This window comes from Hippocampus guttulatus, chromosome 15 (genome assembly GCF_054856545.1).
Source record: "Hippocampus guttulatus isolate MCC_2025c chromosome 15, RoL_Hgut_1.0, whole genome shotgun sequence".
NCBI lineage: Eukaryota > Metazoa > Chordata > Actinopteri > Syngnathiformes > Syngnathidae > Hippocampus > Hippocampus guttulatus.
Window position 1 is genome coordinate 4956743 of NC_141275.1, and position 16846 is coordinate 4973588.

General features: G+C 41.0%; 1 protein-coding gene across 3 annotated transcripts; it reads left to right on the forward strand.

The window, feature by feature from the left end:
- The first annotated feature begins 160 nt into the window (after positions 1-160).
- Positions 161-16429, forward strand: c2cd2 (C2 calcium dependent domain containing 2). Of its 3 annotated transcripts, none has more exons than XM_086131387.1 (14): positions 161-987; positions 1422-1517; positions 2609-2722; positions 7063-7164; positions 7314-7430; positions 8086-8194; positions 10138-10246; positions 10346-10410; positions 10538-10653; positions 10744-10912; positions 12010-12251; positions 12319-12586; positions 13483-13519; positions 14505-16429. In XM_086131387.1, exons 1-14 carry the CDS (start codon positions 703-705, stop codon positions 14587-14589), a joined length of 1914 nt encoding a protein of 637 aa, XP_085987513.1. In that variant the 5' UTR covers positions 161-702; the 3' UTR covers positions 14590-16429. The 3 variants fall into 3 exon arrangements, with proteins under 3 accessions (XP_085987513.1, XP_085987512.1, XP_085987511.1); XM_086131386.1 differs by lacking the exon at positions 13483-13519 and having other exon boundaries at positions 14505-14760; positions 14950-16429; XM_086131385.1 differs by lacking the exon at positions 13483-13519.
- Positions 16430-16846: the final 417 nt, after the last annotated feature.

A 16846-nucleotide genomic window follows, 5' to 3' on the forward strand; every position in this document is an offset into this window, starting at 1 on the left:
TAATATGACATAGATTTACAAACTATATCAAAATGAAAATAAAACAACTGCACACACGTATTGATATACAATGAAATATTTTTGAAATACATATACATTTTCGCATACATCACGCGGTGCATTGTGGGAGTTACAGTTTGTGCCACATATCCTTTCCCGAACGGTAACTTCTCGTACAATCACATTTCACGTCCAAACCTCCTCAAGCGACGAGAGGCTCTTACTGTCTCGCTTCATCTCTTTCAATATGTTTCATTGGAACCTTGTTTATAAAATGGACAGCGTCTTCCGGCGCCTCACCGATTACTTTGGATATAATTCCTTTTAGGGGAAAGTTTGTCAGTCCTCGCTGCTAAGAAGCAGGTTAGGCGAGCCGTAGCCGGGATTAGCCAATTGAGCTAACAAACGAATTCGAAAGTGTATAAGTATGAAGACTCGCCTGACACTACAAATTACCTTTAGCTATGAGAAGGGGAGGTTGTAAGAGCGGTGGCCTTTTCCAATTGGGACTTGGATTGATTTATCCTCAAGGAGCAACATGGACAAGAAGAATTTATTGTGGGGATTGAGTGCAACACAGTTATTCTCAGTGAAGAGTAATTGCTTTAAGTGATTTTCGAATTTTATAAACATAACGAATGATGCAAGGGACACTTCCTCTGGAGGTGTTTTAAGCTTAGCCTTCGTTTTCATCCGCAAAGAATGTCCGACCTGGAAAGTTCCAGTTCATATTTTGGTCTGGATGATCCGCAGTGGCTCTGTATGGTCACACTTTTCATTGCGTCCTTAGTTACCCTGGTACTGTATTTTGTACAGTATTTCCAACAAAGGGCAACAGGGTTGGAGAACACCCTAGCAGAGGACAATGCGGCTAAGGAGGAAGCCGCCTCTCTGCTAGGATGGGCGCTGTCACTGAATAGTTGGAAACGTCAATGGAGAGGAGCATGGTGCAAGGCTTTGAATGCCAAATCAGGGGAGGCTCGTGGGGTAAGTATTTACTGCCTCGTCGCCTCACTACCACATTCAATAAAATAACCTTTGTTAAATTTTAGTCAAGGTCTGTCACTGGTAATTTATGGCAGAAACTGATGGATGACAGTGTTTACACCCCCGCCCAAAAAAAAAAACCCACATGGTTATTAATCAAACAGAACATTGTGGCCTTGATAACAGCAGCAGCAGATGGTATTAGATGTGCAGATGGCTGAAATGTTGTGGCAGGTCTGTGCATCCAGTGACAGTGCATTTGTAATCAAAGACAGCTCAGGTACATGGTCAGTTATTGGTGTCGTTTCACTCTCTGTATGTTGCTAATTTGAGTGTTTTGGACTTTTTCTTGATCAGGTACATGGTCAGTTATTGGTGTCGTTTCACTCGCTGTATGTTGCTAATTTGAGTGTTTTGGACTTTTTCTTGATCAGAGTCCACTTATTCTGACCTTCAATGAAGATGATGTCGAAGCATCCGAGCTCATGATCAGCCAAGTGTCCCGCTTTCAGAAATCAGCCAAAAACAAGGTAGCACTTGACATAATTATGCAGTGGACCACAGCATATTTGCAGTTTGACATTTGCAAATTCTCACACATTTTTCTGAAACATACCTACTGTTATTCACTGAAAAACTCACCTCTTTAATCATTTTCTGCAGCATAGCAAAAAAAAAAAAGTCTATAATTATAGGCAAATACTGTCATGAATCTCTATTGATCTACTTTATGTACTTTGGAAGAACAGTAGTTCCTGGAGGTCTCTCCAAAAGCGCATGTGTTGTACATCATCTTGGAGTGTGTGATGAAATACTGATGCGCTTTTTTTTATAAACAATATAATAGGCACTTATAATCGCTATTAAGAGAGCGTCAAGGAGGTGAGCTATTCTCGGTTGTGCTCAATCCCAATTTACCTCAAATAGTGAGTCTCCATTTCATTGGCTTCCAGATGTCTAGATGCAGCACATTCTAATGGTTATGTTGTTTCTACTGTATATCCATGAGAATCTCCGTTCTTTTTTGTCCCTTATATTTTCTTGGTCTCATCTACTCTCTGTACGTACTCAATTTTACGTAGTGCCCGCTAGTCTTCAGACTTTGACACCACATAACTGAAATGCCCTGTGTCACAGGCTATAGTCCATTTCAGTGTGATGCGCGGCAAGACTGTTAGAAAAACACACAGTTGCAAGTAAAAATGACAGTAATAAGGTTATACTCTAAAAAGTATCAATGCTTGAGTGAAACATATGCCATGTTCAAGGAGAAAAGTGAAAATACATCATCTTGGGAGTGCAGTATTTACATTTTCATCATGGTAAATGACTTTATAGCTTACACCAAAATCACGTGTTTATTGATATACTTTCATGATCCCTCACACAAGACTCTACATTGTGGTGTATTTCACAGAAATTACTTGTGACAAGGCATGACTTGTCAAGTTCCTCCTTGTCATGGCTCCTCATTTTACGACCAAATAAGAGTTTCACTTCCAGTGTTTGACGTTGCTTTTGAATGAAATGAAATAACTCATTGTAGTTGCACAGAACCCGAACATTTCATAGATGTTGCAAATGTACTGCATATCATTGGCTTGCTGTCTTCCTCCAACAGGCTGCTTGCTGTTACGTGGTCGGTGAAAAGCTTCAGTTCTCTATTGGTGTGTCCACATCGTTGTCAGCAGATCCTTGTAAATATACAGTGTGTATATCCCCACTGGAGCTGCAGGTAAATGTACTCAAGTTCATCTCTCTAGCCAAAAGAATAATCTGTCCCTTTTTACACAGTGTGAAGAGTGTTGTTTAATGGGAGATCTTATTAAAAGTGACATGCGGCCCAAAAGTGGATCACTGCTTCTCCGTAACATTAGATTACATGCTTGATGTATTTGTCTGGGCTTGGCAAACGTCCCAAATTCTTTACTGCAATCACTGTCAAGTTCATTGCCCTTAAAAGTGTCCCACTTCATCGAAATGGTTCAGATCTTCTGAAATACGCACAATGGAGGAGTACGTTTTTGTTTTTAGGTGTTTATGAAAGCATCAGGTCCACGAATATTTAGACAGTGAATGCATTTTTATGATTGTAGCTAATTTAAGATTGCTCATAGAAATTTACCGTTTAAGAATTACAGCCATTTATTCGGAGCACATCAAACGTCAAGGGCTCAAGTTATTTTTCATACATGTCTACCCAAAAATGTTCTTTACAATATTATGTTCGATGTAGTCCCAGTAGTCTAAAACACAGTATTCTCATTCTAATTAATGTTATTTTTGTGGAAAATGAGTTAAGCAGTAAAATCCCCCCGTTTTTAAGCCATCTCAGGGGGCGGCCATTTTGCCACTTTCCGTCGACTGAAAATGACATCACAGTTGCTCGGGGCTCAGGTAACGATCAGTCAGGGCCCATCTTCAGAAAACAGGTGAGCCTTGATGGATTGTTACCTGAGCAACTGTGATGTCATTTTCAGTCGACAGCAAGTGGCAAAATGGCTGCCCTTTGAGAAGGAGAAAAAAAACAGGACATTTTGCTGCTTCACCCAAACACACACGCAATATTAATCTGAATGCCATGTTTAGATTAATGGAGGCACATATTACTGTCAAGAACTTTTTGAGGTTGACTTCCTCTTTAATGTTTGGATTTTCTTGAAACCAAAGAAATTCAATACTGGTATTCTTCAGTGGCAAAGTGAGATGCATGATCCCAAACCACTAGCCTGAAAGGCAAAGCGTTTCCAAGAAGGAAACTAGTAATTGTCTAATATCCATGTGCTCTGGATTTACGGTACTCGTTGACTGCAAAGAATTTTCTAGCAAATATAAATCATACTTTGTCGTATGTGCATTTATGTCAGTCGTCCAAATACTTTTATGATTCTACAAGAGGTACTCTGCATAAAATGGATGTCGTTCCTGAAAAGCAAATGACTCGATTTTTGTGTAACCTCTTAAATCGGTGCTGAAAGTGGATACTTAAAAGATCAGACCTTAATTTGCGTTCTGTCAAATTCATTGCGGTGGTTTGTGATCATTATCATTATTTCCTTGCCCAAATACCTCTGGACCTTACTTGCAACATCCAGATTTAGTCCTTTGACTATTCCAATGATGGTTCGACAGTATCAGATGATTTTCACCTTGCTGATTCGCACACAATGTTGATAACTCAGCTACTCAAATTAGCATATATTAGCATAGCACATCAATTGAAATCTATCGCCATCATCTAACTCAACAAGGCTGTAGTCTGGTTTTAGCTGCACTAAGCTTTTATCACGTAATTAGGTTCAGTGTAAGAGCTTCGATGGAGGCTAACCCAGTTGTATAAAGATTATTTTTAAACCAATAAGGTGCTTGTCACACCTCGGCGCTCCCTGAGCTCTTTGTACCATAAATACAACTTGTGTGAGTGGCTAGAGAGCTCAAGTCAGGATTAAAAAAAAAGATGTAGGTCAGCATAAAGGAGGTTTCAATGTTTGCTCTCGCTATTTTAGCTTAGTCTGGAAAAGGTCAGAAAGTCTTTTCAGAAGACCCCATACATCCAGCAGAACATTGGTTAGCATTTGACTGAGATACGAGCTAGAATGGTCCTGGCATGTCATGCTGTGCGTGCGTAGAAAAGTGTAACAACAAGCACTCGCTGTTGATGGCGTGCACAACAATAACACACTTTACACAATTGAAAGCAGTTGAGGGCCTTCCAACCCACTCTTGTAGCACATGGCTTTTTGCATGTGAGTGCACCCATGTGACACTTTTGTGTAAACTTTGTTATGCAAATACTTTATTGTTGCACTGTTATATCAGCCAGTCAGGTGGTATGAACTGCAAAACAATTTTAATGCTATTCAGTGAAGATAAAAGGCTTTTCTGGCCAATTATTTTGGCTCTTTTTTTTGGGTACCGTGTTTAAAAAAATCTATCGGTATTTGTTATGGGAACCTTATTGTTTATGCGGACCGATTTGGCAGTTAGTGCACTGCACACTGTGATGTTGTGCTTTGGATCCATCTCGATGTCCTCATTGCTATCTGATGTGGCTTTTGTCAAGATGGCGCCCGAGTAGGCAGCCGTCAGCAAGTGCTCTCATGAGCCTTGCTTTTTTTTGTTGTTTTTGTGTTTGTTTTGTCACTTTGTTTTGTTTACGTCGTGTGGACCTGATGTGGACTTTTTTCAGCATTTTTTGGCCACGACATTCATCAAGGAGGAGACTCTGTGCTTGGTGGTTGCGCCTTCTCGGCAGCATGGGTATACCAGCACTGTTTTTGCCTGGGAGGAATGTCGGCGCCATTTGACTGTCGTTGCTGGACAGTCCTGGGGCGCTTGTGTCTTGCGCCTGTAATGGGCAGCATTTTTCACAGCCCCGCTTTGTTCAGCGGAGAGATCGGTGCTGTTGAACGGTCTGCGGCTGGATGGATGTAAGGCTTGAGGAGCCGACGATGAGAAGAAAGGAGCGTTAGCGCGGAGCGCCGATGCGGATTTGGAACTGGGAGTCGCGGCTTGGAGTTTGAAGCGGATTATGTGGGACAGGAGAAGTGAACTAATCTCTTTTCGTCAGTGGACGCTACAGCTTCGTGTTTGCTTTCAAAACTTAGCTTGTAGCAGACGTGTGCACATTTTCAGCATGACGTCTCTGATCCACTGGTGAAAGGACACTTTGATCCTCTCCTCTTTCATCTAGAACTGCTTCAGACAACAAAGTGTATGCAGAAAAGTGGTGAAGATTGCACGACTGTCTGTGTCCTATGTGTTGTGTTATTTTTGTTATTTTGACTTCAATATGGCGCCGCGAGAGTGGCTGCCTTTCCAGCAGCTCCTATATTTTGTTGTTCTACTTCTTCCTTTCATAACTGCTGCTGTGAATTGGGAATTTCTCCATTGCGAGACTAATAAAGGTTTTCTTATCTTATCTTATCTTTTGTTTGGCATGTTTGTCATTATGCTGGCAGCCCTGGAGTCCAACACTTAAAATCCAGGCATGCTCGGACACGATTGGCGGCTGTAGTTTGTCATGTTCTCTCCTATTCTTCTGCGTCATCTCTTTGCAGCTGGCTTTGATTTTGGAATGCACCTCTTGTTGAACCCCTTTCCTCTTTGTCAGGCTGACTCAATAGAATTTTACATATTTATCATTTAAACCTGTCTTTGAAAATGGGATATTATAAATATTGTAACTAATTAAGGAGATAGGAGTGAACTTCAGGCTGTGGGCAATCAGACAAAACGTGCAGTTATTATTGTCAGTAATAGTAAGTGCAAATGTAGATATATCCATCCATCCATTTTCTGATCCGCTTAATCCTCACGGAATCCTCACATATACCTGTATATGTGGCGTGCAGGTGATTAAGCAAGGTCAAACGCATATAAACGCATTAAGAGTGCACAATTGTCTGTGTCTCGTGTTGTTTTGTATTATTTTGTCATTTTTTTTGTTAACTTTTCTTTTGATGGCGGCGCAGACACCCGCAGCGGCTCCTCTTGTTTTGTGTTGAGAGGGAAGAAATTTCATCTGTGCTGTATGTTTTACATACAGTACATTTGACGATAAAGTTTATCCAATCCAATATACTGAAGACCAAAAGTGCCTATTATAGTGGTTCTCAATTACAGACAGTTACGGTAATGCCAGCGGATGAATCATACGACATAGATAAATGATACACAAAGCATGACTGCACACTTACAGATTATCAATATGAATGATCTAATCACATTGCAATGTTTTAGACAAGAACAAACACGTAAATGCAACATCTTGTTATCATGGAAGTTATAATTCCAAAACAGTCGTCTTAAATGGGATTACTTCTGTTAGTTTTTTGCCCATAAAAACACATTTATTTTCCAGGACATTTAGTTATATATCATATAATTGTTTGAAAACTGTGTTTAATAATATTAGCGACCTCAAGGTCAAGATAATTTTTTTTTAAATATACTATCATCGAAAAAGCATTGGAATTTGCTAGTAGTGGATGTACTGTACTGTAATTAGCATGCTATGACCTACTGCACTCCCCCTTCAGGCACCATTAATAGTCTGCTCTCTCTGTTACTCAGCTTGAGCTCCAATTGCAAGAAGCTGAAGATCAGGTTGGAGTGAGCTGGGGGATTTCTCACCTGGAGAGGGAAATGGTCCAGGTGACACCGAGTTTGAGCCAGGTACTTTCCTCGCGTGGAGAATGCCAACTTTGAATGCCATTTGAAATGACTGAATTTACTTTGTACATGCTGTATGTATGCTCGTTGAGGTGGACTCAGTTGCATGTTTGAAGTGTGATTTCACTGCTCTCATTGTCATGTCTTATCAGGACAACGTCAGCGCTTCCTGTGTGGCAGCAGTAAAGGAGCAATTGAGGCAAGTGCTCTGTGCGACGCGAGCCTCTGTGTTATTGAGCTGCAAGCCTTGTCGGGCCCTTGAGGTCAAGGTGGGTGGTTGAGTCATGCCTCATTTTTATCGTGCCGAAGAGGCAAAGCGTAGGGCTTAGTGTAAGCTTTCTGATGTTGCTTGATTTATTAACACCTTTTATATTGAAGCTCTATGAAAAAACATTTGAAAGCTTCAGTTTGATGGAGTAGGAATTCTGTTCTTGTGTTGGAGCAAATAGTTTAAAAAAATCTTTTTTTTTTGTAGCTACAGCCGATAGAGCTTTAATGGAAGATTAACGCATTGGTTCTTTCATTAAATGCATTCACTGTTTAATATAATTTACAGTCGCACCATTCATCGTTGTTTAAAAGAACCAAGGCAAAGATCAGAGTATTGATGGAATTGATGTCTGTTGTCATTTCACCCTAATTAGTGTCTCCGTAATCATTTTCATGGTACCCTGGATCAAGAAATGTCACGACCTTAACTATAGCTTAGCGCATGGCTCCAAACTTGCCACGCGCTAAAATAATCTTACGTGGTTCATTCTAATATGCAGTTCTGTAATATTGATGTTTTGTTGGTTTTAAACACATAAATACCTTGTCATGTTTTTTTAATGGCCATTTTAGCGTTTTTTTTCTCAAAGTTGTAGATAAGTAAAATTAAATGGTCAACAATTAAAAAACTATACAATTCACTTTCTTCAACAGGAACCTTGCAACAAAGTGTTTTCACCACCCAAACCTCCTCGTGCGCACGACTGGAAGCTGCTGGTGAAAAACATTCGTGTGACACTCCGTCAGCAGGAAGATGCTGCAGGTAAGATTATTGTGACCAACCGCTGCTTTATAATCAGTTTCACAGAAATTCAAACCAAACTTGGTTAGCAATGTTGTGGCTGCAAATGTTAGTGTCGCTTCCATATCACAATACCATGGCGGTTTTCAGATCAGCAAAAGCTTATCATTGGTCTTATCTCACTCTGTGAAATGACTTTTTGCACCAGGGCGTGAGCTTGTTTACACAATAGACATTTCCTGATAGGTTTGTGTAACATATCATCGGATCAAAACTTTTAAAAATGCAAACTTAAAATTAAACCGCAGAACACAAAATGATAGAGAAATCTATGAGCAAAATGGTATCATGTTTAAAGTTTCAGTTAATTTGGGCATGTCTGGACGTTTGGGTGCGTACTCAGCGCAGAGGTGTCGGCCATTTGGGCGGAGTGCTTTTTGAGTAATCACGTCAAAGCAAGGGGGGCGAACAGATGGAAGAAGGCTAGACTCAATCACAAAGTGGGAATAAACAAATTGGGAACGAAGTGTTGTTGAATATCGAAAGACGGTTGGGGAACAGCTGTCGCGCCCAGGCAGACAAATTTTGCCATCAGCAAAGTCTGTGACTTGTGTATTCGGGTAGACCAGACTGCGAGGTGTTAGCGTATCAGATCACTACCGAGGGGCCGGACCGGGGGCGTGGCATGCAAATCTCGGGGGCAGTGTTTTTCTTGTATTTTGCATATGTTAACAATAAAAGTCAGACAGGAGGACAAGGGACTCTAAGTGCGATCACGGAGCAACTCCCCGTCGTTCGCTTTCAGAGATCCACTTCCGCCGAAGAAAGACAATCTTCCCTGTGGGCCGAGTCATTTGTTTAACTTAGTCCGAGAAAAACTCTGACACAACATTATTGCAAAAAGCCTTCTTAGTATGTTTGAAGTGCTGCTAAGTGAAGTACACAAACACAATCATGACGCAGTTGAGATGGTCAAGACGTGAGGAGACAAAATCGTGAAGAATCATTTGTAGTTCAAAATAATATACGTTTAGAAATAATTTTGAGGTTGAAAAAGCAGCGAAGGTGTTGCGGCCCCACATTCAACATTTTGAAACTTAGTAATTTCTTGAACCCCAAATCCAGTCTTCACTGTTTCCCATTAGAAATCCTCACAAACAAAGAAAGATGAGCAAAGACAAAGTATTCTGGGGAAATGATATATCAAATGACTTTGTTCACAATTCAAGCATTCAGTATTGCTTAAAACATTATACTCCAGCACACTTATCCTAATGATGATGCCATATAAATACATTTGGTATGTTATGAGATAATTGACAGCTGCCAGACGGTGTTGAGGGGTTTTTTTGGGGGAGGGGGTAGTGAAAACTTACCGCTAACGACATACCAAAGCCCAACTGATCCTTACTTTGACGTTATCATTCCTTCAAGGAAAGAACCACTTTGGTGACAGCTTCACTCGTGAGAATTTTCGTGGCTTTGAAGACAGGCATAGCCAGCTCCTTTATCCTGTGCTTTCGCACTACATTCTTCTTATTATTATATTTCCATTTGTTGTGCTCCATTGCATTTGACTCTGGTCTACTACTTCATGGGCTGTCCCCGAAAATCATAATTATCTGTAGTAGAACATGTATGTGCAATTCGTTCTGTGGGTCATGTTAGATGCCTCTCTTTTTCCCATCAGAATGAGGAACAGGAAGTTAACAAAGCAATATTCAATCTTGCAACACTACTGTTTATTTAATTAGCTGGCACGTCGGTTGAATAATGTGTCCGACTCAAGGAAGAAAATAAAGCCCATCTTTTAGACACCGTTATAATCTTAATATTTACTAATATGTAGATGTATAATCTTTCCTGATTGACGGACATATGGCCTTGATAATGGGCTGCACACTCCATTGTCCTGGTTCTGATGTGAACTACATTCAAGATGATTTTTTTTTTCCTGATTGCAGGCAGCATAAATCCTCTGTGTGTACTGCAGCTAGATGACCCTCCACAAAAGTTTAATACCCCCGTTTTGAAGAACACAGCCAGTCCTGCCTGGGATCAGCCTTTTGTCTTGTAAATTTCACAACACACAAGCATCACAGAAACTACTACTGCCTTCCTCTCTCTCAAAATTAGTGTTTTTCTTACTCACTGTAATATTTGTCCCCTCAGTGAACTGAATGGCCGATCAAAAGAACTTATTATTCTGTTGCTGAATGATGGACAACCTCAAGAGGGTGAGGAAAAAAAATGTTTTGTGGGTGTTTTTATTTTATTTTTTTATTTAAGGTGTTTTGCACCCATCCTTTGAACATCACATTGTTGGTTCTGTTTGACTAAACTTGTATGTTCTCTGTATTTTAGAAAGCCTTCTGGGCCAGGTGTCAGTGCCTTTTGACCTTGTTAGGAAGCAGCCCAAAGGAAAACAAACATTTTCACTCATGACCAAAGATGTAGAGACGGGATCACTTACTACTGATGTAAGACTCACTTATCCTTTTTTCTTCTATCAGAGATTTTCCACCAGCAGTGTTGTAGCATATTAACTTTGGGGGAACCCCATTCTTCAGTTTACGTACCTGGATCCCAGTGAGGTGAGGTCCTGGCAGCCGCCAACCCCAGCTTCCACCAAAAGAGTGGAGATGGACCGTACTGTCATGCCCTGTGGCACGGTGGTCACCACCATCACCGCAGTCAAGAGCAAACCGGGCCGGGTCCTCCCTCCAGGACTCAGCATTGGTACAACATTAAAAACATGATCATTAGTCCTTGTAAATATTAACTCATTCAGTACTAGCCAATTTTGGACCAAGTCTGAAAAGATGTTTAAAAACGTCTTTGGGAGTGAATAGGTTAATAGAACAATTACAATGTGCGTGTGCCTTTTCGAATGGTAAAGTTCTGTAGGACAGCCAAATGAATTGCATCAAGGCTTTGTTAGGAGTCTCACTAAATTGGTGCAGAAAACTCAACTATTTTTGTTTCAAGTAGGAGGCCCACCTCAGCCACGAATGGTGTGATTCTTTTGGAAAGCAAATCAACAGTCATTAAGATGCCTGAGCCCGAGACTAACTTTTTGCATTTGGTGCACCCAAATTTTGTTGTTGGTTGGTCAGTGCTATAGTTAGTTGCCTCCAAATTTATGACTGCATCACATTCACAGACCTGCTCACCTGCAGAAATTCACATCCTGAATAATTTTTCGGATTTTTCATATTTTTGAATTTCAGTCAGGAACGTTACAGCGGGAGTGCGTGTGGAAAAGTGTTATATATATTTAATAGTAATGCGTCAAAGAATAAATCACTCGCGGCTCTCACTCAAGTGAATGGGACCCAGCAAACGGTGCGTGTGTTTGCGAAAATTTTTAGACCAAGGTTCAGTATTTATAATAAATATTGTTTTTAGAGCCGAGGAGACTTTGGTTGGCTATACATGCACAACCTATCATTTTTTTCAGTCAACACATCATGAAATTTGGGCACAGCCTAGAGCCCTGCCTTGCACAGAGGCCTCAGAAAACAAATCATTGGGTGGAAGTGACCAGTCAGTCAACTGAAAAAATATTGAAGCTGCCTACAGTGTTTTTGTTGCTTGTTGGAGGCAATAAATAGTTGTGTTTTCACACCAATTTAGGCTGGCTTTGTTGCATGAACGGATGAAGCCGACTGGATGAGAGGCAAAATGTTTCCCAATACAAACTGAACAGTCCAGTTATGATTGTTTAAGTACCTTGAGAGTTAGAACCAATGACTTTGTAATCTTCCATTTTGCTGGTGCCAGTGATGCACTTAACATTTCATATTTACCTTAAAGTCTGTTGTCTTTACCTTCAGATTCTTCCCAAAAAGCGATGATTCAGAAGCCCAAGCTTCCTGAGCGGCGTGTTTCCGAGCAGATGTCAATGTCGGGAGCAACAGTTAGCAAAGCCCTGTCTTCTTCAGACACAGAGTTGCTGATGCTAAACGGCACTGACCCTGTGGCTGAGGCCGCCATCAAACAACTCCATGAGTCTGCCAAGCAGAAGCTCAGGTCCCCTGTGAAGAAGAGTACAATCATCATCTCTGGGATTGCCAAAGTAAGGATGAGTTAGCTCAACAACAGAGTTGACGTGCATTTCCGCTTGACTGTGATTATTTTCCCAGACCCCGTTGTCCCAGGATGATGAGCTGGCTCTGATGGCAGGCTACGCTGCAGCGATGGATGCTTCAATGTCAGACGAAAGCTCCTCTCAGGATATGACCACGGCACTTGTGTCGGGGACCAGTAGCCCACCGGAGGGTTCGGAACACGAGGATGGTCCCAGTGGAGTGGGCCGTCCTCCCGAGAATTGGGAGAGCAACACCGGAGAGGATCTAAATCATACCTCACTCTCCATGTGTGTGCCGGAGGTCAGCTGCAAAAAGAGAAGAGGTGAGACATAGTGTAGTTTTCCGTTTTGTACGACAGTGCTAACCTCCAAAGTCAAACACAACAAAAGTCGGACAATTTGGAGTTCGACCTGAATTTTCTGGGAAAGATATGCCTCAAGAGTCAAACAAAACTTGAATTTCAAACCATCATTGAATGATCTAAGGCGAGAACCAGCTTCTCTTGAAGTTCACTGAACATCTAAAGCATGGGTGTCAAAGTCAAGGCCCGGGGGCCATATCCGGCCTCCACGTCATTTTATGTGGCCCGCGGCAGCAAATCATGTGTGTCAACAGTCATGATTCTTGCTGAAATCTGTACCGAAATGTCAAATTGTCATGGGTAATAAATAACATCAAGGTTTTACACCCGCCCTCCGGGTAAGCCGTAACTCCAAAGTGGCCCGCGACAAAGAATGAGTTTGACACCCCTGATCTAAAGGTTTACTTCTACAGCTGTTCAGTGTTTTTTTTGTCTTTTGTGGTGCCACCACAGAATGTGATTCTATCAGTTATTAGCAAAATGGGTGTCCATCATTGACGGGCTGAGACGTCCGTAGGTAATTGACTCAGATAGTGACGATCACACTGACGGAAGAAAACCCACTTCCGTCATTGCTTAGTCCATCATTTTTTGTAACAGTCCTTCTATCAGTACTGACGGAATGCCCACCTCCGGACATTGGAACAACTTGGAAGTTAACCAGTATTCTGGAACAGATTGTGTTCAACTTTGGAGGTTTATTGTTATTTACATCTCAAGCTCAGTAATTAAAAAATTACAAAGCAGATTTTGACCACTTTTTGTTTGGGAGTTTTTCTTGGTTCTACGGTCTCTTTTCTTTTCTCCCTTTCCCCTTCACTGTCTCACCATTTGTGCTATGATTACCCCTATCTTAGAGGAAAGCAGTCCTAAGCGCACGTTATGTCCAGATGAGTAAGTTACCACTTGTGGATAGTAGTACTACTATAGTTTTTATTGTGTGTAGTTTGAATAGGTAGAACACATTGTTCACTTCAAAGCATTTCTAGTTTCATATTTTCATGTATTTATGAACTTCTTAGTGAACTAGTGTGCTTACTATTCTATCATAGTGCACAATGACAACCATTTTCACTCACACCTTAAACTAGTATTCATGTGGGCATGTGGGAGAAAACCCCGGTGTTGTTTGGCAAACACACAACGCTGCTCATCATCAAGAGAAAACCATAACTAGTGAAGCCTGGTGTTAGTGGCAGCGTCATGTTTTGGGGCTGTTGTACTTCAACTGGAACCGGAGCCATAGTCAAGATGAAGGGAGTTACACACGGTTCCAAAATCCAAGCTTTGTCAGGCTTCTGCTCAAAAGCAAAAAAAAAAAAAAAAAAAAAAGTCAGGAAAAGCATTCTAGAACACCTGAACTTTATATTGGATTAATCAGTGGCACTTTAAATTATGGCAGGTTTGTGCTGACTCCCATTTCACATCAGTTTGAGTCGGCGCAGATCCTTCTGAACAAAGCCACATCCCCACTTAGACAGTGTGCACACTTGTGAAAACTTTAATTTCCAGTGTTTAGTGTAGCTGTACTGGCTAGATAACATTAATAGTGGAAAAAAAGTTTTGAAATTGTGTAGACTTTTCAAATCCACTGTTTATACTGTGTATGCCTTTATAGTCGCGTGTGTGTGTGCGTGCGTGCGTGTGCGTGTGTGAAAGGCTGTTTAAACCGGTAATGCCATATTTGAACAAAATGCATTCACTATGGAGTATCCATATATTTAATTTCTATGTTCGTTTACTGCACTTATTGGTAACCTGAATTTCTCAACACAAACGTGCATTCATGTGCCTCATGCCATTAGTTTGTGTTAAAGCAAAACAAAAACAAAAAAACTGAAATGATGACACTTAGTCTCTCCCCTGCTCTGCACTATAGGCAGCTTCCTTCAGAAGAGCGCCAAGCTGTTCTTCCGGCGGCGGCATCAGCGCAAGGACCCCGGAATGAGCCAGTCGCACAATGACCTGGTCTACTTGGAGTCTCCTGCCACTGTTGAGCGGGCCAGCAAAACCGCCACACTCAGCCGCATGCTCAGCCGCAAAAGCAAAAGTAAAGCCAATGGCGCCGCCTCAATTGGGCAACCACCTGCGTGACACCTCCCCCTTCGACAACTACCACCTCATACTTGCACAGTGTACGTCGTTGGGATTTCCGTCTTCCAATGGCTGGCCAAGCATAGTGGGGCACCTGCATTATTTGTCACAAAAACTGCAGAGGATGCTCTTTTTCTGCTGCATGCTGTTTCAGTGCAAGTGTGTGCGAGTGGGCATACTTTCGTTTTATTTCAGAGGATATTGTGCTTGTTTCCTCAATTTGGTTTTAGGCAGCCTTCTCCAGAGTGCTTGTGTGGCCTTGTTATCGACAGATGGGACTGATGTGGGCCTTTGTCTCTACCTCCCTGATGTTGAGTTTGAAATTTCAACCATCCCTGCTGTGAACCGTAGCTTCAACAGAACCAATGACGAAGATGAGAGTGGGATCGGAGGATTTGCACAGATTTCAGTGTACTGCTATTTTCTATTTTCAGTGCAATGACTGCGCGAAATTATTCACAAAGGGAGATGATGCATTGCATCGGATTTTCAGTTGTATGACTACATCTGAGCACAAATACTATACTACCAAATATGGTAGTTAAACACATTTGTATGCATCAAGGTATTTCTTTTAAGTTGTACTCAGAGGTCAGTGTGTGTGTGATTTGCAAATCCAGAAACACCTGTAACATATCAAAAGAAGTATCAGCCATGCATTATCACCATGTTAAATACAGAGTGGAATTTAAAAAAAGAATTACAATGAAATATGAAAATCAATGTCCGAGAAATCATCGATACAAACTCACACCACTGTTGATAGGATAACGTGTGTCTTTTTGTGTGTTTTGAAAAATGCAAATGTGTTGCATCTTCCCAACACTTTTTATTTTTATGATGTACGCTAATATTACCCTCTCTGACCTTCACTCTGCAACTGTGACATTACTCACATTCAAACTACGCTAATTGTGTTTCACACAAGCAAACAAAAAGTTTTCTATTTAACCCTCCAGTTGTTTGGTTTGATAGCCACTGTCCCGCGCATAATGCATTGTTTTTAGCATCCTGTATCTTTGAACACAATTGAACATCTTCATAAAGAAATCCGGCTGATGATTGTATCTTTTTTTTTTTTTTTTTTTGGTATCATTCATGTAAAAGGCGTGTCTGCAGGCTGTGGTGACTACTGTACCTTCATTCTTTCATTAATAAGATGCAAAAGAATGTGCAGTGCTAAGATTGCCTTACAGTAGTTCTATACATTTTGCCACAAATGCGCTCTAGAAAAGAACGTGACTCAGCTTTTGGCTCGATCATTGGGAGCACTGAAGGAAGAACTGAGACGGATATTCAGCTGTGTCCCTACATCATCCCCAATTGCATCAAAAAGCCTATGCACCTAAGAAATTTTGGACTGCCGTGTTGATGCAGTTGGATATTTGTTGAAACTCATTTGCTTTTCATGATGTTTCCACTGCAGGAACAACACAGGGGTGCTTATCCCATTATAGGCGATGCTCTATCAGCAGTGACTCCTGCTTCTTAGGGAGAAAAAAAAAGGTGTTAACTTTTGCCAAGTGTCAGTAACCTGTTTGCACTACGTTACTCAACAAAAGGGCTGTTTAATTTTATTTTTTTGTTGTGGTTTGGAACTTTTGTGTGGCATGTGCATAGGAATAGATCAGCTGTACTACTGCTACAGAATAAACCTAACCATGTCAAATCATTACATTTTCAGCAATAAATACTAATTGGGTGGTTGTATTGATTGTACTTCTCATGACATTTATGAGCATATATAGATACAGTATAGATCAGGTATGGGCAACTGGCAGCCCAAGGGCAGACTACATACTGATTGCCCCTTTGATATAAACTAAAAAAAGGTTTGGGGGATTTATTATTATTATTATTTTTGCAAACCCCCAAAATTCTGATAATGCCAATATGTAAGACAAACATAGTACCGAAATACTACATTTTTGAGTGAGTTGAGTTTGTGAAAAATTAAAAAATGAGTTCTTGGACTTCATTTTGGTTTCTTGTTCAGCAGTTTTGTGTTGTCTTCGGAAAGGTAGATTTTATACAAGAGCACTTTGCAGGGGGGGGGGGGGGGGGATTACAGTGTGTTTATTTTGTTGTTTGCTTCAAATCCTTTGTTGGGGTGCGTTAGGATCGTGG